The 22,389-nt window shown below is 33.7% G+C and overlaps 2 protein-coding genes across 7 annotated transcripts in view; one reads left to right on the plus strand and one right to left on the minus strand.

Annotated features, from left to right (window-relative positions):
* Positions 1-22,389, minus strand: part of RB1 (RB transcriptional corepressor 1) — a 191,534-nt gene that overhangs the window by 45,800 nt on the left and 123,345 nt on the right. The window lies entirely within an intron of this gene.
* Positions 10,143-12,647, plus strand: LPAR6 (lysophosphatidic acid receptor 6). Its single transcript, XM_049646928.1, has 2 exons — positions 10,143-10,423; positions 10,663-12,647. The coding sequence occupies exon 2, from the start codon at positions 10,939-10,941 to the stop codon at positions 11,971-11,973; it is 1,035 nt and encodes a 344-aa protein (XP_049502885.1). The 5' UTR covers positions 10,143-10,423; positions 10,663-10,938; the 3' UTR covers positions 11,974-12,647.

Genomic DNA, 22,389 nt, shown 5'->3' on the forward strand with positions numbered 1-22,389 from the left:
AGCCCTTCCTAGGACTCTCTCTATAGAACACCTTGCTTTTCCTCCTAAATGTATTTTTCTTCAGAGACCTTACCACCATTTGACCAATTATATAATTATTTGTTGATTGCCCATCTCCCCCAAATAAATATAAGGTCAGGAATTTTTTTTTCCTCTGCTGTAATCCTAGTACCTGGAAGAGTACACAACTGGCATTCCGTAAATATTTGCTATTGAATAAACAAATAGCAGACCCAAGATCAAACACAACATAAAAAGGAAAAATAATTTAAAATAATTTAAATGTCCCTATCCTATTTCCCTATCTATATAGCCAGGACAACAATCTAGTAACTGTTTTTTGGTCTGGCTGAAGCAGTCCACTTTTAACTAAAAAACAACAACAAAAAGCTGGGCTTTGAAAGGGGCCCTATTGTAGAGTCAGTCCTTCCGGTCTTTTGTTTCTAACCTTTCCTAGGCAGCACTGGTGACATCTGGGTATGGATAGGAAACTCTCAAGTTTTCCAAGAATGTGAAATCAGTTGATTAAAATAATCACACCAACAAACCAATAAAAGAAGTGACCATGGAAATTTTGTTCTGCAAAAGGATTAGTAGTGGTTTAGAATCTTATTAATTCTTCCATATACCTTGAGTATCAGTATCTGTTAAAAGAGCCAGTCTCTCTGAATTCTAGTTAAGAGTAAAACATCTGCATAAATGCTTAAATATGTTTCCACTATTAAGTGTATTTGCAATCGTGTTCACAGAGCTAGATCTTAAAAATCTGTCATTTGAAAACAAAAAAAAAAAAAAAAAAAAAAAAAGGAAAAAAAATCTAAATTAGGTGCACTCATTTTTAAAGGCCAAAACTTAAAAAAAAATGAAAATATTAATTTGGGTATCAAAAACTGTGAACCAGGGGCACCTAGCTGCCTCAGCCAGTAGAGCCTATGTGACTGTTGATATCAGGGTTGTGGGTTTAAGCCCTACAATGGATGTGGAGCCCTACTTTAAAACAAACAAAATTGCAAACCACTTTTAAGTTAAGAGGAAAAATGATATTCTTGTTCAGATCCTTTTCCCATTTTTCTGAATGGATTAATTTTGGGTTTTTTTTTTCTACTAAGTAAACTGTATACCCAACATGGAGTTGAACTCACAACCCAGAGATTAAGAGTAGCATGCTCCACTGACTGAACCAGCCAGGTGCCTCTCATTAGTTTTAATCTTATATAAAGTGCAATATGATAAACTGACATTTTCTTCCTACTCTATGTGTTCTTGTAGCCAAACTATTTAGTCAAATGTACCTTTTCCTTCAAAACTGTAGACTTCATATAATACTTTACTACTCTTTTAAGTGTACCCAATTTTTTCCCAGAAATTTATGGAGGCTTTTATTTTTAATGGAGTCATTTTTTCATTTAAATTCTTGATCTAGTTGGAATTTATTTTGTTTGGTATAAAGAATAAGTTAAAGTCCACCTTTTTTTTTTTTTTAATTGCTTCCCTGATGACCCAATAAGCATTTCTAAAATATTTGTATTTTATTTACTGATTTAAAGTACTAATATTATATTTCCCCACGTGCATGCCTATTTCTGGGCTCAAATTCACTCGTAACTAAAGAAATGCAAATTAAACAAGATACCACTTTTAACCTATTAATTTATGAAGGGTTTAAAAGTCTCATAATAATCCGGCTTAGAGGAGGATGTGGGGAAATAAATACTGATAGGAATATGAATGGGAAACAAGGACAAATATTTTTAGAAGTAAAACTGCTAGGTTATACTATGTGTATACATAGTATACATAATATATTATAGTATATAATATATATGTATTTAGCATGTGTATATATATTATTACACACACTAAATATAATCCACATACACTATACATATATATACACCATTTTATTCAAGACATTCACTGAAAATCTATTGGGATTTTTAGTGGAATAACATTAAACTTTTAGATTTGTCCCAGTAAAACTGCATGTCACATATTTAGGTATTCTTTTATGGCCTTCATTACAGTTTTGGGTCTTTTGTTTTCATCTAGATCTTGTTCTTTCCCTATTACATTTATTCTTAAGGTATTTTATACTATTTACTGTTTTAAGCAGAATCTTTTTTCCATTACATTTTCCAGTTGATTAGTGCTCATACAGAATTATCTTATTTAATGAGAGTGACACCAGTTAATCAAAAAAGCTAAGGAATCATTTTTAAAGGATACATATGTATTTTAAAACATTTTACTTGAATTTTCAAAAATGTATAACATATATTCATTAAAAAATTCTCCTTATGTAGGGTCAAAGTTCTTTTTTTAGGTAGAGTTTCAAGTTGTTTCTCTCCTATGAATCACATAAGCAATGCTTGTCTATGATTTTCACTATGCATAGAGTAAGGACATAAAGACTCTTGCAAGGCAATCTGAGAACTACAGAATCAATCCTTCTAGTTTCTTATGGCATCCCTATGAACCTTTTACAGATGTATACATCTAACTCAACGATGTATTTTCAGCAACTTGCCTCTGAGTCACTCAAAAGCACTGACCTTGGTTTTCCTAAAACGCAATTTCATTAGTGGGAACAAAAAACCTCAGGTGTATCAAAGAGCAGCTTTCTGGCCACAAGTATTTATTTAGCTTTTCAGGAGCATCCTAAAAGAGCAATTCTTCCCTTTCTCCATTTCAGTAATGGATAAAGTCAACAAATGCTTACTGAAATATAACTCAACTACTTGGATTTCTGATAATAAACAGTGCTAGAAAATTTTCAATTATTGTTCACAGAAAACGTCTGTTCTAATTATTTGGAAGAAAGAGAAATATTTCCTTCCCCTATATAAAATCTGGCACTTTTTCCATTTCCAACATTTTTTATAAAAAATCAACATGGGGTGCCTGGGTGGCCCAGTCAGTTGAGCGTCCAACTCTTGATTTTGGCTCAGGTCATGATCTCAGGGTTGTGAGTCAAGCCCTATGTCAGGCTCTGCACTGAGCATGAAGTGTGTTTAATTCTCTTTCTCTCCCCCTCTGCCCCTCTCCCCTGCTTGCCCTCTCTCTGAATGAATGAATAAAATCAATATAGGTGAAGCTAAAAGTGAAAGATGGTTGCAGTATGATTTTAATCTACTCTAAGAGATTAAATCTATCATAATTTTAGACTATAGTGTTTCCCCAAAAAGGCTATATAGCAAAGAAGGATTTTCTCTGCTTAACATTCACCTAAGCTATGAACCAAGGTTCCTATTTTATGTCAATAAGAAAAAAAAAAAAAAAAACATGATTAGATATCTCTAATTTGACAAAGAAGTACAAGGAACTGGGCTGGGTATTTAATGGTGAGGATCTGGTTTCTAGTTCTGGCTTCATCATTCTCCATTATTTAATCACTTTCATAATTTTAGACAAATCACAACTTCTCTGATTTTCAGTTTTTTGGAGACAATAATATATGTTCTTTCTACCATTCAAAATTTGTATGAAGATTAAATTAGAAATGTAAGGTCTGGAAAGGATTTTAAAGATCTAGTTCAGTATTTTTTTATAAATGTATAATAGAGAAGTTAAACTATTTGCTCAATGTCACACTAATTTTTAGTAGCACAGCTGGGATTACAAATCTAGGTCCCTTAACATCTAGATTTTTTTTTTACACTATATCTACCTGCTTCTAAAGTAGGTAAAAGACTTTTGAAAACACCAACCAACCTGTGACCTTATTTGAGTGCATTTTATGACCAAATTAAACCCTTATGCCCCAAAGCATACATTGTATGTGATGAATTAACTTCTCTCCTAGAAATTTAGAGTGGAACTAATTATGTAGGATCCTTGAAAAAACTGGGAAAATCATCACTCAAATAATTTTATGTGTTTTTGGCTGCAAAAGACAACATTACTACCAGGCATGACTCTAGCCTTCAGGACTTAAAATTTAAAACTTTTATTCAGCTTAAAGGCTACCCTTCTTTAGATATCATCTCCTCTGAAGGCCGTTTAACTGACTTGGTCGACTCTCATCTCTACTCTGTATAAATATCTACTATTATACTCTGTATTGCAGTTACTATTATACTCTGTATTGCAGTCTTAAAAGGAAGACAAACTAAGTACTATGGAAGTATAGAAAACCAATTTATGAAATTGAGAGGTCTCCAAAAAATATGTGATAGGATTTTAAGAGGCAGCAATGAAGGAGTGGGGATCAGGCTGAGATAGGAAAAAAGAAAGAAGGGACAACTCAAAAGTTGGCAGTGATACATATGTTTACTCAAGTTTGAAGTCTTACACCACAAACAACATTCCTGCTCCTCTTAATTTCCTTCCCCTGTTTGCTTGAACCTACTTCAACCACCATTTCCATCTACTGTTACTTTGCTATAAATCATTATTCATCACCCTTTACATCTTTCTTCTATTTCCACCCAACACTATAAGCAGGTTCAACCCTCTGAACTTGGGTAGATGACTCATGCTCCAGTAAAGAGTAACAAAAAGTACTAAGTGTCTGCAATAATGATAGAAAGGTAAACCACTTTCAAATGATATCAACACACTTACAGTAATACTAAATTGGTATAGAATTTAATAAGTTTTCTTGCTAGGTTAAGAGATCTTTTTATATAAAATGAATATACTTCATTGTCATCAATTATAAATGTTCATTACTCAAATTGAAAGTTTTGCTCATGTCTGAACTTAAATAAAAATTTTATCATAATAGCCTTCAGAAGGCTCCAAAATGAGAAAAACTTTGGCTTTTTTAGTAAGTGTATATTTGAGGGGTGCCTGGGTGGCTCAGTCTGTTAAGCGTCCAACTCTTGATTTCAACTCAGGTCATGATCTGAAGGTTCCTAGGATGGAGCCTTGCCCATCAGGCTCTGGGCTCTGAGCTGACAGCACAGAGTCTGCTTGGGATTTGCTCTCTCCCTGTCTCTCTCTCCTCCTCTGGTAGCACGTACATACATACTCTGTCTCTCAAAATAAAAAAAATAAAACATTTTTAAAAATAGGTGTAAATTTGATATGGAAGAGAACATTGAAGAGTCACATATCATCGCAATAAACATTTGATGCATTCAAAACAAGTTTAGAGTATTTTTCTTACATTTTAAAATTTCACTGTTCCACACTTTATTTTGAACTTGAACTTTATTTCAGTTTAAGTTTCACATACTCTCCTGTCCAATTGTTTTCATACACCTCATATTCAATGTTATTTTAGGCATAACTCCAATTATGACCATCAAAACTTTTATTAAGAAAATACTTTAAAGTTGTGATCAATTTTATAGTAAGAACATGGCATCTTATTCGTGCTTTGGAAAGAAAAACCTTTTAAAGATGAATGCTACAGAAATACAAAGGAAAGTCTTTGTTCAATGTTAAATCTTTACAGTATAACAACATGTTAACAAAATTCTTATATTATGAGACTCTTGGTGTAAGCAAAGAATATTTCTTGTACATATTTCTTGTATAACCTGTTTCAAAATTAGATATCCTTAAACATAAAGAATGAAAAGTGACTCCTTGATTTGTTATGCCTGAGAGTGAAAAAACCCAATCTAGTAGCTTAAGTATTCACAGTATTTAAAGAATCAGAATCAGGTATAGAAGCAGGAAGAGACCTCTGAGCAGTCCAGCTCCCTCAATTTACAGCCAAGTAGCCAAAATCTTAGGAAGGTCAAATGACTGTGTAACAAGCTTCTCTGTTCTTTGCCTGTCCTCTTTATACAACACTTTCACATTTCCCTATTCAAAATTTAAAAAATTACAGATTTACATTCTACTGCCTACACACACACTTCTGTACTTCGTTCATAAGGAACCTGCACTAGCATCTAATAGTCTTTTTCCTTCTAGTCTATCCATAGAGAAAAATTTTCAAAATATTTCTGAGATTTCCAGATATTTCAGAGAAATGGCCTGCAGGACTTGCTACTCCTTCAATTCTTAAGATCTGTGGTCTCTTATGTGTTTTTAGTCACAGTTTTATTTGAGAATATCATCAAAACCATGGACCTAGTCCTCGGGGGAATTAAGTAAACAGTAGTTTTAGATATGTCAAGGTCTTCAGGTAGAGATCCCTTACACTAGACTACCAAAATAGCCTCAGCATTAAACCAAATTACCACATATATTTGGACTATATTAATCTACCAAACCAACATACAGTATGTTTCTCAGAACCACAATTTGACATTAGGTGCTTTTCTTGAATTGAAATGAAGGCCAACGAGAATTGGTGTATGTTCTGCCACTAGAAAACAATCAGCAGTGGTCATTTAATTGTTCATGGTAAAGATTCACAATGTATTTCTGAGACAAAGCAAAAGAAAAGTTTCTCCCTTGACACACGGGAATGTTTTCCTTCATTAAATAGAAGCGACATAATCCACTATGATTTCCTTTTCTCCCTTGCATCAAATGCAGCAACTTCCCTTAGCCTAGATTTTTCTAACATCATCATTTCATATTCTGCCCTTCCTACCCTTCTCTCTTCCTGCTAATACTTGCCTTTTATTCTTTTACTAACATGTTATGAATTTGTGTGTTAAAGATTTTTTTTACCTTTTGCAAACACTGTAGTGTTCAAAATGAATAATTTGTAAAATGAAAATGACGAATGTATACAATAATTTCACATATCTCATATTCAAACTTTGTAACTGTTCTATACGCTCTTTTTAAACTTTTAAAGTTTAGGTATAATTTACATATAATAAAACACTAAAATCTTAATGTTTATTTTCATCCGTTTTAAAATCAGCAGCAGCTTTAAATTCTTTTTGGAAGCAAGAAGGGTAATAATATATGAATAAATAGTTGATTCACTCATGAGCTGATCTGTGACAGGCTGGCAGGGGGAAAACAGAAAAGGGTAGGACTAAAAATCAGAAGACAAGATAAGACATTATAACAATCATACAGATAAGAGTAACAAGGTTAGCCCAGAAAGGTGGAAGTGAGTGATTTTGCAATAAAGCCCAGAAAATAGGCTTGATGAAAACAAAGAGAAAGTAAGAATGGATGAGGAGCACACTTGACACACTATTTGTTTATAGTGGGTGTCTAATAAAGCTTTGTTTATTCTTTCAACAAACATTATTATGAATGTTTTGAAACATTTTGAAATGTTTTTTCATTTTCAAAATGCCTATTTTGAAACAAGTCAGATTTGTTGCCTCCTCAAAGTCACAGTTGCGGCAGAAATTTAGTCAAGAACTCAGAAGTTAACCAAATCCTTACGCTTCTAATAGTTAACTACCAGAATACTCTCTCTCACCCCGAAGAAAAATTAGTTACAAAACTAACTGGTTTATACCACTATTGTAGTGAATCAAACATCTACTTTATAAGCTGGGTGGTTATTTAATTGGCTTCTTGATAAAATTAAAGTTTGAAAGTGATGACTTGCATAATGAGATTCACTACATCTCAAATAGGTGGCACATGTTATTTCTCCCCCGGAGAAAACCTCACACAAAAAACGAGTTGATTCACAGACTTAACCTTCAGAAGTATACAAATCTCGTATTAAAATAACAGTTTGGCCTGAAGCTATCAAATACAAAGTACCTATTAAATACACTCAATTCTCTATATTTATTTAACTCCCTTTGCAAGGAGTTACTATGTATTTATCAAATCTTAATCTAAAGAATTATCAAGGTATCTAATTTCACTTTGGTTCCTTAGAAGTCAACATAAATATCTCGAAAAATCTAGCATTTGATGATCTTCCCTGAAGCAGAAAGCCCCTCTGCTGTTGTTCTTTTTTCTGAACAGAAACACCTTTCAACAAAATTAAAGTTTACTGATATGATTCATTCATCAACAAACATGTGAGTATCTACTAAGGGTCAAACACTATATAAAAATTAGAAATGCAAACATATACTAATACACTGATAACAAAAAGCTTAATTCACAAATAGTGATCTATAAGCAAAATAACTCAAACAAGAAATGAACAGTTACGTGAATAAGTCTTGTAAATAACATCAATATGTAGAAGAATATTCCAATATAGAATTAACACAATTTTTAACTCTTTGAGTAAATGCCATATTCAAAATGAAAGCAGAAGTAAACAAGATCAGGGCATATGACTGCTTATTATTTCATTATTTAATGATGACTAAAGAGATAATCAAAGTAATAGATTACTAAGACACTATAACAGAAAAATTTTCTCCAATAAGACTACAAGCTTATTGGGCGCCTGGGTGGTTCAGTCGGTTAAGCATCATCTTGGTTTCAGCTGAGGTCATGATCTTACATCGTGAGATGGAGCCCTGCGTTGGGCTCTGTGCTGACAGTGTGGAGCCTGCTTGGGATTCTGTCTCTCCCTCTCTCTCTCTCTCTGTCCCTCCCTTGCTTGCTCCCCCTCTCTCCCTCTCTCTCAAAATAAATAAATAAACGTTAAAAAAAAAAAAAGAATACAGCTTATCAACTACGTATCTTGTTACTATTCACCTGCTTCTTATATGAACACACACAGGCTAACTCTTTTCCATATCAATGCAATACACAAAGAATTTAACCCTTTAACATTTAAATTTATCAATTATAAATAATACTCATTTTTTGGTGTCACTTTATTATAAATTTCCCAGTCAAAACAATAAAAAAAATAATACAATTCAGGCAGGATTCATCAACAAACAAAAGTTGCTAAACTTAATTTTATAATTAAAAGGGTATTAAAACATATTATTGCAACATATTACTTTCAAATTGGTTAAGTAATTCAGGAAGGAAAAACAAATCACTCATAAATTCCCTAAATTTTCAAAATTGATACTTGGAAAGAGTTTTGCCCCAAACTGAACCAAACTAGAAAATATCAACAGTCAGCGTACCTGGGTAGCTCAGTCAGTTAAGCGTCCTACTTTGGCTCAGGCCTTGATCTCACAGACCCATGAGTTTGAGCCCTAACAGTAAGTTGGAGCCCAGCATAGCTCACTGCTGTCAGTGAAAAGCCTGATTCAGATTTTCTGTCCTCCTCTCTCTCTCCCTTCCCCAGCCCGTGCTAATGTAAATAATAAAAACATTAAAAAAAAAAAAAAGAAGAAAGAAAATAGCAACAGTAAAACATAACTGGATCTTAGCCTTTTCTGAAAAATGGTAATTTAGAACAAAAAAACCAAGTATGTGTCCAAAGGTTGTGTGGTATCTTCGATCCTGAAGGAAATATCCTCTATATTCAATGACCCCCATCCTGCACATACTTTATTCCTCCAATTTCTTTGGACTTTAAAAAATGAGTATCCTTCAAATACAAATATATTCAGAAACAACTCATAGGAGCTTTTAAATGAAGTCAAAATCTGAACCATATTCCAATACAGTCAAAGTCATATTAAGAGGGGTAAGGTGTGGGCTAAGGGTAAGGAAAATAAAATTATGAACCTAAAATTTAGCCAAGTAGTATAACTTTTATTCTCCAAAACTTACTTCAATCAATTTAAGGAAGAAAAAAAGTTCATTTAAAAAGATGTAATTTAGCTCTGTGTGTAAAGAAGATTAATACCACACCAAATGTGAACATCCTTGAATGTATTCTTGGGGAAAGTGGTAATTTAAAAATTGAAAGTGTTCTAAAATATTAACTTAATTTTATGGGAAAGAGGAAAGAATGTTAGAAGATTCCTTCATCAAAAATAAAAGAGATTCAGGATTGGAGCCACTCACAATCACACCAATTAAATCTTGAGGAACAATTATGGCAAAGAGAAGCCAAGACTGGCAAAACCACCACTGGGCAGTCAAGTCCTTTTTATCCCTAAAGATTAAATTTCTCCTAAACACTTTTTTTAATGCTATATTAAGACACCACAAACAATTTAAATTTATAAGTATACACTCCTATACATTTCTTGAAAATAAAGTCACATTCCAAACACAAAAGCAATCAAATAAGAGAAAAACAGGTTTAATACTGATTTCTTTCTTAATTTTTACTACCAAATACAAAGAAATAAAAGAAAGGAAAGAAAGAAAACTCTTTGTGAGGTGGCTAGCATCCCAGAAGGCATTTCTGCATAAAAAAGAGTTAAAGGGCAAAGGCTCAGCTAAACAGCCAGTGACCATTTGCAAACCTCCTAGGTATATTCCCAGCAGACACATTATCAGATTAAAGGAACTGCAAACAAACGGCTGAAACCTTTCTTTGTCCAAGCCCAGCCTCTTCTTCCTGTGATGTCATATTACAAATCTAGCGAGCCTTTCTTTTCCACTTCAGAGAAAGCCCATCTCACAATACATCTGGCAACGGAGGAAAGGCTTCAATTCAGCAAGAGCTAACACGCTTAGGAATTTATTTCGGAAACTTTAAAGACTCTTCTGCTTACTACCGTCTGGAATCCACTTCAGGAATACCAAAAAGGAAAACCTTATTTAAAAGGAGCAAGAAGTAAGTGAGACCAAACTGGGAATGTTTAAGTCTCTGAAACTCTGCACTGAAAAGCAAAAAAGATTGCTAACTTTAGCTTAAATATTCTGGAGCATAAAGAAACAGTTCTGAAATATTCACTTTGCCTACTGAAATGCAAGTTTACCAGAAGAGTAGTTTTATTCCTGTTTCAAAACACCGCTTTTCTTTAAATTTATAATCTAACAGGCTGGCTTCACTGACTACATTTCTTTTTAAAGTTGTTCATGGGCTACCTAAACCCTGGATTCACGGATTTTCTGGAAATCAGAAAATGAGAATATTTTCCTGCTGAAGAACCAAGTGGAAAATTTACAACAACGAATTTCATGTTTCCTGTCGAGATTTCGAAGAAAAAGGAAATATTTACAAAATCACCCAAAGATACAAGGAATTTGCAAATACTCCAGAGGTTATAAAGTGGTCACAATCTGAATACCAAAGAAAACTGCGGCAGACCAAAGGATTTAACACTGTAAACTGGACGTGCCTTTATAATGGTAAGCAATAACAGCTCCCAATGCTACTATGATGACTCCTTTAAGTACACTTTGTATGGCTGCATGTTTAGTATGGTATTTGTGCTTGGGTTAATATCTAACTGTGTTGCCATATACATTTTCATCTGCACCCTCAAAGTGCGAAATGAAACTACAACATACATGATTAACTTGGCAATGTCAGACTTGCTTTTCGTTTTTACTTTACCCTTCAGGATTTTTTACTTTGCAACCCAGAATTGGCCATTTGGAGATCAACTCTGTAAAATTTCAGTGATGCTATTCTATACCAACATGTATGGAAGCATTCTGTTCTTAACCTGTATTAGTGTCGATCGGTTTCTGGCAATCGTCTACCCATTTAAGTCAAAGACTCTAAGAACCAAACGAAATGCAAAAATCGTGTGTATTGCTGTGTGGCTAACTGTGATAGGAGGAAGTGCACCAGCAGTTTTTTTTCAGTCTACCCACTCTCAGGGTAACAATGCCTCAGAAGCCTGCTTTGAAAAATTTCCAGAAGCCACATGGAAAACGTATCTTTCAAGGATTGTAATTTTCATCGAAATAGTAGGATTTTTTATTCCTCTAATTTTAAATGTAACTTGTTCTAGTATGGTGCTAAGAACTTTAAATAAACCTGTTACATTAAGTAGAAGCAAAATAAACAAAACTAAAGTTCTAAAAATGATTTTTGTACATTTGGTCATATTCTGCTTCTGTTTCGTGCCTTACAACATCAATCTTATTTTATATTCTCTTATGAGAACACAAACATTTGTTAATTGCTCAGCAGTGACAGCAGTAAGGACTATGTACCCAATCACTCTCTGCATTGCTGTTTCAAACTGTTGCTTTGACCCTATAGTTTACTACTTCACATCGGACACAATTCAGAATTCAATAAAAATGAAAAACTGGTCTACTAGGAGAAGTGACTTTAGATTCTCTGAAGTTCACAGCACAGAGAACTTTATTCAACATAACCTACAGACCTTAAAAAGTAAGATATTTGACCATGAATCTACAATATAAGCTGCCTGAAATAAAACCGCTGGGACTTCACTGGGCACCTCTAAGTTCCTTCAACTGTGAAAAGTGTTTTCTTGGACAACTATTTCTCCGCCTTTGAAAGAAAATAAACATGTGGACATTTTAAAGTTATTAGTATAAAAAATTGTATTCAATGTGTTAACCATTAAAATGTATTCTATTCTGTATACATACCACTTTATTTTTCTGAGCCAGTTTGATCTGTTCCTTCCTCTTCATTAAAAAAATCCCTAAAAAATTTGCTCAAAGTCTAAAAGTGACTATGATTTCAATCATGTGGTGACCATGTGCACTGTCTGAATTTCTTAGCAATTTTAAACTAAACGAAGTATAACATTAAATGTTTTAAAGTATTTAATATTTTTATTCAACATATATCTAATTTCTATTTCGATTTGAAATGAAATAACTAATCATGTTTCTTGAACTGTAACATAAATGAGAAAGGAGAGTAATTTGAAAGAGTGTTTGGGGAGTGTTTTTGAAAAAACAGCTAAAAATGTCTTCTGTAGACTAACAACACACTAACGCTATTTGGGGATCTCTAACAGTTACACTTCCAGATAATATTTAGGATTTTGTCTTTGTAGGAAATTCATAAGAAGCATATGCTATCTCACTATATAGTATAATATGCTTTCAAATTGTTATTTTGATTCATTCACTGGATATAATAGCACTCAATTTCAAAATAATATACATCACCAAAATTGAGAGGGAAGAAACTAACAAAATTGTTGTTTTGCTAAGTCCATTAAGAAAATACTACTTGGAGGTACATTTTAAAGGCATATTTATGTCATAATAAGTAACTTGTATATTAAGTATTTTAAGTCAGAAACACCACAGATAGTAAGATAGTGAAATACAAGACTCGGCACTTAGAAAGTGATAAATAAATATATTACTTCCCTTCCCTCTTGACCATTTAAAGCCAAATATTGAACAGATGAAAATATTATTTCCAGTAGGCAAAGTGTTATTGTATGTCAATATAATTTATAAAGTAAAAACATAGATCCATAGGCAAAATGTTATTGTATGTCAATATAATTTATAAAGTAACATAGTTCCTTATGTAAAAAGCAGGAAAACTACAGGGCCAAATTACTCAGTACAACTACATTCCATTTTCTTAAAGAAAAGGTATAGATTTGAGCTATAATTTAGCTATGAAGCACCAACTACACTAAAACTTTTTCATTTTCCAACATATTTTTTTCTTTCAAATTCAAGCAGTTCTCCAAAGTTAACTAAAAAAGAATACTTTTTATTTGAGAAAAATGCACATAATTAAATTCAGCATTCAGTCTACTTTTTACACCTAATCTTTCACATCCTGAATACAACTTTGGAAAAATACCCTTAAAATTTAAATTTGATTTTTGCTCTTCTCTGGGTTTGGGCTACAATGATTTCAGACAAATCATTGTCACTTGCTAAATAAGTAATCCATTTTCAATAAAATAACAGTGGGAGATTTTCTTTAGGTAGCCATGGTTTCCTTTAGATAAACCAAAAGCAAAACAAATCCTTAATGTCTTCAATTGGTCCTGTAGTACCTCTATTTGATATCACTCTTCAGAAAATAAATAGACCTAGTACTCTTGAAAAACAACTAGTGACTTAAAGATGTGGAACAAAGGGCAGGGAGGTTGTAACAGATTTCTCAGAAATTTTCTTGGCTGAAAGGTCTTGTGGGCAAGACCTCAAAGCATGGCTATTAGTTTAAAATACAAGCATAAGAGTGATTAGATATTTGTTGTTTCTGTGATTACTGGAGAAATTTTTGTAACCCTCTTGTCAAGGGAAAGATGAATCAAAGTTTTGTAAGATTTTTCGCAAAGTAATACCTAACAGATAAAAATATTAGTTTTCTTATCAACAACTTCAAATCCTGGGTAAATCTCAACTACATGGAGAGAAAGCGTACTAAAGTTATTTTCCTTTTGTTAGCACTACACTGGTAAATTACATATTCTGAGAGTTTTCTCTTTTCCCTTTCTCCAAAAAACCTGTATTACTACAACTCTGAGAATTTTACTTTTTGTTACTCTAAGGTAACAGTGCCAAGCCCTCTCTCCCAAAGAACTGTACCCACTGTTTTCAACATCTCTATAAAAGAGTAGATGATTTAATCTTCTGTTCTACATTAATGCCCTTCAAAGGAACAGAAAATGAGAACATTTTTAAGGTGTAGAAAACAGCTCCCCAGGATCCTAATGATTGGTTCTAAACTCAGAAATGGCCTTTCCAGAGAAAATAACAACTAAATAACTAGTTTACCAAAAGAATGTACAAAAATATATACATAGTAAAAATAACATTCGTTCAAAATATTTAAAGAAACAGAAGACATTACTTTATCAAGGAGTTTTGACTTTATATTCTACACTCAAGATACTGAAAGTATCTTATATCTACACTTAAGATACTGAAAGTAAATTTAAGGTATAAATCTAAATTACAGATACTGGTATTTAAAGATTAATCACTCAGTTGAGGAATATAAAATGGAACATCAGCTAACTTCACATCCCCAACTGAGAAACATTTAATTCATGACTCATATCTAGCTGGCAAAGTCTGAAGCAATTGTTTTTTGGTTCTATAATTTTGGATCCCCAATGAATGAACCAGATACTTGAGACTTCTGTCAATATATTAAGTTACTATTGCCTAACAGAATCTTTACTACCTCCCAACACCCTTTTTTAGTGCTTGCATGTCAATCCAACCCCAGATGCAAGTAAGGGAAGATGTAAGGGAAGATGTAACTTGGTGTTCTTAGTTGTGAATAAGTATATAGAAAATTTTATAAACAATGCTTACTAGTAGATGAATCTTAAGGCAATCCTAAGATACAATGTTTTTTAAAAAGCCCTTTTGGGCTGGAAATCAAATTATCCACTTATAACATGATTTCCAAGTAAAAGGGACTAATGGACAAACTTAAGGACCCAAAGTGTATTTGAAAAGACTAGAGTACTTAATGGTTGACAATGTTACTTAATTAGCAACATTTTCTACAGATCAACATATATACATCCTCCTACAATCACTAATTCTCAAATACCTATTTAATCTTTCTCTTTAGCCTTTGTGCCTGATATCTACTACAGATTTTCTGACAGTCAATTTTATAAGAGTACAAAGAATCATCAGTTAAACGTGGCAATAGATCAGGATAATAAGAGTATGAAATTAAGTTCAGGCCAACTTCACCATTAAGCCTTCCCCTTTCCTCCTGCTCTCAAAAAAGATTTATTCCAATAAATCTTTAAAAGGGTATAAAATTAACTCTCATCACAGTGATTTAAAGTGCTGAAAGTGGTCACAAAGTCAGAATCTACGACACAGGACCCCAAAAGTAGAGATAATTCATGATTTTAATAATCATTTTCAAACTTAAACCTTGCCTTACTCATATAGAGTCAACTAATAATTTTTGAAAATGATTAAAATTTAAGTAAAGAGTTAGAAAGTGGAAAAATATGTGTTATATACTTAAAGCCAAGTTACAGTTAAAAGCCATAGGGTGATAGTGCTAGTTCTGTTACTTTCCCATCAGAATGATTCCTGGTAAATTTGCAACTTAAAACTGAGAGAACCTGTAGGTCATTTGATACAACTACTTCACTTTAGGTTAAGGAAACTGAAGAATTAAAAGGTTAAGTAACTTGCATAAGGTCACAGAAAGGTACACTAAGGATAAGAACTTGGATTTCCTGTTTGTTTTTGACTCATCTATTTCTTTAATGGTGGCAAGGGAAGTAGCACATGGAAAGGCCCTGTGGTCTGGTATACTGAAAGAACTAAAAATCAAAGTGGCTGTAGATATAGGGCTGAGACCTTACATGTACTTATAGGCCATAATAAAATCTGAGGAAATGTGGAAAAAGCCCTGAAGGATTTCCCATTTAGGAGAGACAGGATCAGATATGCATTTCAACAAGATTCCTCTGATTAGAGGGTAGAGATGCATTTGTCTTCAACAAAAAGAAAAACAATCACAATAAGAGATAAATTTATTCGGTTTAAACTTAAAGAGTTGTTACCCTTTATTTTAATTATGTTTTTTACCTTATTAAAATGGTAAGAAATATTAAAATCATTTGAAATGATAGTGATGAAAGATGGGAAGAATATTTTAATGCCATCATTTTGCAAAATTAAATGAGCAGCCCTTGTGGAGAAACTGATACATATTCATACACTGTTCACGGGAATACAAAATGGTTTGATCTTTATGGATGGGAATGTGGCAATATCTCACACATCTCTCTCTCTCTCTCTCTCTCTCTCTCTCTCTCTCTCTCTCTCACACACACACACACACACACACACACACACACTCTCTCTCTCTCTCTCTCTCTCTCTCTCTCTCTCTCTCTCACCCTTTGAGCCAGCATTCTCACTTCTAGGTATTTACCCTGAAGACATAATTTCAATAATGTAAAAATATATATGTACAAGGTACAGCACTATTTGAAATTATAAATATTGGTAACTACTACAAGTCCAAGCATAGAAGACTAGTTGAATAAAACTGTAGCACATATACAATGTAGTACCATGCAGCTGCAATGAAGAATAAGAAAGAGCTCTATGAACTGATATGGAGAGATTTCCAGAAAGCATTACATGAAAAAAGTTGTAAAAGAATACACATGGCATGCTACCTGTGGTATAACAAAAAAGCAAAATAAGAGGGCATACATATATTTGCTTATTTTTACAAAAAGAAACACAAGAAAGATAAACCAAAGAGCAAGGAGTAGGGGTGAGGAACAGCACAGACAGGATATTGAAAGCTATGACACTTAACTGAGTGTAAGACTTTGGGATGCATGTTAACATACATTAGGAATCAGAAACCCTTTTCTTCAAGGGTCAGATAGTAAAGATCTTAGGCCTGCAGGCTGTACAGTCCTGTTGCAACTTCTCAACTCTGCATTACTGCACAAAAGCAACCACAGACAATATGTAAGTGAATGAGTGTGGCTGTGTTCCAATAAAACTTTACAAAATGAAGTGGTTGCCTGTGGGCTGTATGTGCCACTTCTTGTTCCACATAGTCAAAAAACTAAAGCCAACAAGAAAGGGAAACAAGGAAAAAAAGACACCAATCATCCTAGAGCTACATCTGTATTAGTGCATGGCACATAATCGGTCTCCATCATCTGTTAAATGAATGAAACTTAAAGTTCTATTAAAAGATGGACATGAGTTCTAGTCAGGGTTTTCCTACAAACTAGTATAATTTTAATCATTTAGCCTATGTTGACCTCTTTATCTTAACTAAGGGTTTTGGACTAGAGAATATAAGGTCCATGCCACACCTCATGTCCTGTTTCTCATTCTTGTCAGTTACGATTTCATCCACTCCTTACTTTTAATAACCATTGTCGCCACTGTTACCGTGTTATATTGGGACTATATCGCAATATTCCCCAAAATATAATCCTGACGTACTCAATTCTGGAGCTTCTTTTCTGTCTCCCAATTAAGACTCCTCCTCATTGGTCTACTACATGTCCTGTGTTCATAACTCTCATCTTATTGACTCTAGACATGTAGGCACAAGACACACTACTTGCCCCACCCCCCACCAGTCAATAAAATTCACTCTGGCCCTGATAAAATCCTTTTCATCCTACAAGGCCCAGTTCAACTGCTAAACAAAATCTTTGATAATGCTTATTGTGTCTATCGCTTATTTGGTATTTTTGTTAACTGCCTTAGTTATCTCTTTACATGGTCTGATCTTCCTGATACCTCAAACTCCTTGAGGAAAGGGATTATGTTCTGTACTTCTTTGTATTCTCTATAGCATCTAATGTGGGTTGAAATAGAGGGGGTAGAGATTGGAAGGAGAGGGCTTAGAGTTAAGAACAAATTAAATATTATTTGCCCGTGCCAAAGATTAATTTTTTCCTTTCATGTTTCTATTTTTATTTTTTTAATTCCAGTATAGTTAACATACAGTGTTAAACCAGTGTCAGGTGTACAATGTAGTGATTTGAAGATTCATTTTTAATAATGAATATATTTACTTATATAGTACCTATGCTGGGTATTTATTAATGTAGTTCTAATAAATGTCCTATACCTACACACAAACATGTAAAGAAAGTAAAGACTGCCTCTTGTATCATCAAACCTATGTTTGGTTCACTTAATCCATCAAAAGCTCAAGGTAAAGAGGCAAATTATCCTTTGTCAATACTATAATACAAAAATTCAACTCTTGCAGCTATCACCATAAACTTGATTTATCAATCTTAAACTGTTACTGTTGAATCTCCACCTTGAGTGAGGTTATAGAGTTGTTAAAAGAAACCACTCTTCTTGACATTCTTTATGTATCTATAGATTTCTCTTTTGGAACAACTATCTAGGCCTGTTGTATCCTGGAGTTTTTCCCCATTTTTTTTTTCTCTCTGCATTCCTGTTTCATTTTTAGCTCCCATAATTCACCTTTCTTGGATTTCTTTTTTACTTTGCTGAAGTATATTCTCTAGTAATTTTATTTCAAAAAGGATAGTCAAGAGGTAAATTTTCTGAGTCATTACATGTCTAAAAATTGTTTGATTTTACCCTCCTGTTTGACATGTAGGTCAGATACAGAATTCTAGGTCATCAGACATCCAGTACTCCTGCTAAGAACTTTGATGCTGATCTGGATCTCATTCCACTGTAAATAACTGACTTTTTTCTTGCTGGAGGCTTTTATAATTTTCTCATTACCTTTGGAATTCTGAATTATTCACCAAGATATATCCACACTCATTTATCCTGCTTGGATCTATGAATATTTTCCATTGAAAGCCTTCAGGCTTTTATTAGCTTTGGAAATTTTTCTTCTATTTTAATCTGGTCTTTCTTTTGGGAATGGATATTGAACTGAGGTTACCCAAAAAATACCAAAATAAGGGCAATATAACCTTGCAACACAATAATTTGATGCATTTTTAAGCAGAAATACCTTTCCTATTCTTTTTTTTCCCCTTCAAATCTGTTATAGAAGTCTAGATTTACCTAATCTCCTGCTCTGTTTCTTTTGTAGGCACCATCAGGTAGCTGTAGGGGTGTGTGTGTGTGTGTGTGTGTGTGTACACAGAAGTTAGTGTGGAGCCAGACATGTACTTGTACAGACTGTGTACTGCACAAAAGCACAGGGCTTCAGCATAAAGTTTCATACCAAACCAGGGGTATCTGTATCCAGACGGGCATCTTTTTCCAATTCACTGGCACAGAGGAAGGTGCATTTTCCTGATTTTTATAGCCTCGCATGGCCTGAGGTAGGGGGGCCAGTCCAACTGTTCACGGACCAGTGTTCTCAAAATGTAGCAGCCAGACCAGCAACATCAGCATTGCCTGGAAACATGTTTGAAATATAAATTCTTGAACCTGACCCTAGAAACTTTGGTGGTGTGCCCAGCAATCTGTACCCTGTGTTTTTAAAAAGCCCTCCAGATGATTCTGATGCATGCTCAACTTTGAGGGCCACTGGCAGACAGTACTTTAAAAAACTCTCCTGATTACTGCCTTACTCTCTGTATCTGCTACTTTGAGCTTGGAGGCTCAAACTCCCACTTCTACCAGACCCTCTTCTGTATGTATTCAGAGCTGTAGTTTTCTCTACTTTGTTGTATCCATCAGTACACTCCTCATTTACTTTTTATCCTCAAAACTGAATCAACCCAACTTCTCTCCATAGATTTTCTACTTTATAGTCTCAATACTACAGGATTTCACCCCAATGTGTGTTTTTTGTTTCTTTTCTGTAACTTCTGGAGGGGTTTGGGGGGAGAAAGGAGGTAAAGGTGTATGGTCAGTTTGCTATTTTGAACCAGAAATATTCTCATTTTTAAAACTATGCACAATGTAAGTTACACAAGAAAAAGTTATACAACTTACTGGTTTACTGCTGCTAAAAAATAACATGCAAAGGGCTTTTTCATCAAAGTGTAGCAAATCCTTGTATCATGAACAATATAACTTTCAACTTATTTTCTTTAAAAAATATTTTAAACCAATTATTAATTGTTAGATCATAGTTTAATAGGTCATAAAAACCTATGAATCACTTTATTATAATTCTTTATTTTAAAATAAAGAACTCTTATTTAATTACAGGAGTACAAAATATTCACATTGGACTAAAATTTAGGCTTCCCAGGGAAAGGATTTTATGTATAGTACTTGTCAAAAGAAGTTTATTCAAATAAAAATGAATATTGAAACAGAGTGCTAGGAATTATACCTTTTGGAATGTATATTACATATGTGATTTTTGCTGATGGCCAACATAACTGGTTTCAAAACTGTTGGGCAAAAAATGCTACATTTTGTGTTGTGATCTCTTAAGACTTCTTTAGACTGACACACACATAATTTTGATATAATCTTAGCTACTTAAGAGAAGGAAAAATATGGGCATGTATTCAAAAATAGGGACGATGATAAATGGTCTGTAAGAGATTGTAGAAAAAGTTGTTGTTCCTACAGAAATAATTACAAAGGTCAGATATATCATTTTTGCATTATCATGGCAATCTCCATCCACCCAGGCCATTTATTCTTCATTTGAAACTGGACTGTGGGAAAGTTTATTTTCAGAAGACTTTAAATAGGTGAGTTAGATCCTAAAAGTACATAGTACTGAAAGTGTGCAGTATGCCTGCTACAAAGATAATTAAAAAAATGTAAACTTTTGCACTATTATTATTATTGGAGAGAGCATGCATGTGCAAGCTGGGGAGAGGGGGAGAGGAAGGGAGGGAGGGAGGGAGGGAGAGGGAGGGAGAGAGAGAGAGAGAGAAAGAGAGAATCCCAAGCAGGCCACACATTCAGCACCAAGCCCGAAGCGGGGCTCAATCCCACGACTCTGGGATCACAAACTGAGCTGAAATCAAGAGTCAGATGCTCAACTGACAGAGCAACCAAGGTGTTCTGCAGGAGTGTATATATATATTTTTTAATGTTTTATGTATTTTTGAGACAGAGAGAGACAGAGCATGAATGGGGGAGGGTCAGAGAGAGGGAGACACAGAATCTGAAACAGGCTCCAGGCTCTGAGCTATCAGCACAGAGCCCGACGCGGGGCTCGAACCCATGGACCGCGAGATCATGACCTAAGCCGAAGTCGGTCGCTTAACCGACTAAGCCACCCAGGCGCCCCCAGGAGTGTATATTTTTAAGAAAAAGTTGGTATTTTCAAGATCTTAGTATTGGATTAGGGAATCCAATGTTAATTTTTGTTTAGGACTCATGTATTAGTAAAAGATGAGTCATTTTACTTTTCCACCTTTCTCATTTTTACTGTTTAAAAGAAAAAAAACAAAATGACAAACTTAAGTTATAGAAACTAGTGTTACTTAGTATGTAAATGAAAACTTTTAGGTAATTATCTTAAAACATAGAAAGGGCAAGATAATGATCAGATATTAACAAAAATAACAAGTTTTTATTAATTTATTAGTAAGGATATAAATTACCAGATATTAAACGCCAAAAAGGAAATAAACTTAAATAAAAGATAGCAAGACAGATTTATGTTAGACTTTGAAAAATTCTTAGAGTATTATCAAATCTTAAAGAGAAATTATCTTTTATACTTTAACAGAGGCAAGAAACACTGAAACTCAGCAAAAAGAAAAAAATTTTTTTTGGAAGAGAAACAAATCCAGCTGTTTCCTACTCTACATTCCCTTATGTTCTAAATCCACAGTTATAGAAAGACACCATAGATACTTCTGATATTTGGCTACTGCTGACAATAAGTAAATTAGTAAAACCACAGACACAAGGGCTACTGACATGCATTTTGTTTTTTGTTGTTTTTTTTTTTTTCTGACATGCATTTTGAAACAGACTAGATTGTGACAGTTCAGAGTTCTAAAAACATGCCATAAATATTTGGAAAAGATAAATGTCAAAAAGTTGGTTCTATTTTATTATGAAAAGTAACTGAGCTTAGATGATTTAGGAGTAAACGTCCTAGAGTGTTTCCAAAATTTTACTCAACTTATTATTATTAATAGCCTCTTATTTTTCTGGAGGAATTTAGAAACTGTATTAATTGAAATACATATCTCATAAGGTATTTCTAGTTTTTGTTGTTTTCATATCCAGATTCCAGAACCCTTCCTCAGTATTATAGTCAGGATATGATTATAAGCTTAGAAACTGAAAATTCTAAGATTATATTCAAGCAATTTTCTAGCGTCATGACCTTGCAGAAGACGCTCTGAACAACAGTACAATTGCTTCCATGTCCACAGGTTAATAAGTACAGAGGATCTTTCTGAGCTATTCTTCTACAATTGCTATCTCCCTTCTTGTTTGTACTTGAATAATGAACTAACACTGCCCTCGGGTAATTACTGACAT

This window comes from Panthera uncia, assembly GCF_023721935.1.
Source record: "Panthera uncia isolate 11264 chromosome A1 unlocalized genomic scaffold, Puncia_PCG_1.0 HiC_scaffold_16, whole genome shotgun sequence".
In the NCBI taxonomy this organism is placed as follows: domain Eukaryota; kingdom Metazoa; phylum Chordata; class Mammalia; order Carnivora; family Felidae; genus Panthera; species Panthera uncia.

Coding starts and splice junctions, on each gene's coding strand:
- LPAR6 (XM_049646928.1), top strand. CDS start 10,939: ATGGTAAGCAATAACAGCTCCCAATGCTACTATGATGACTCCTTTAAG.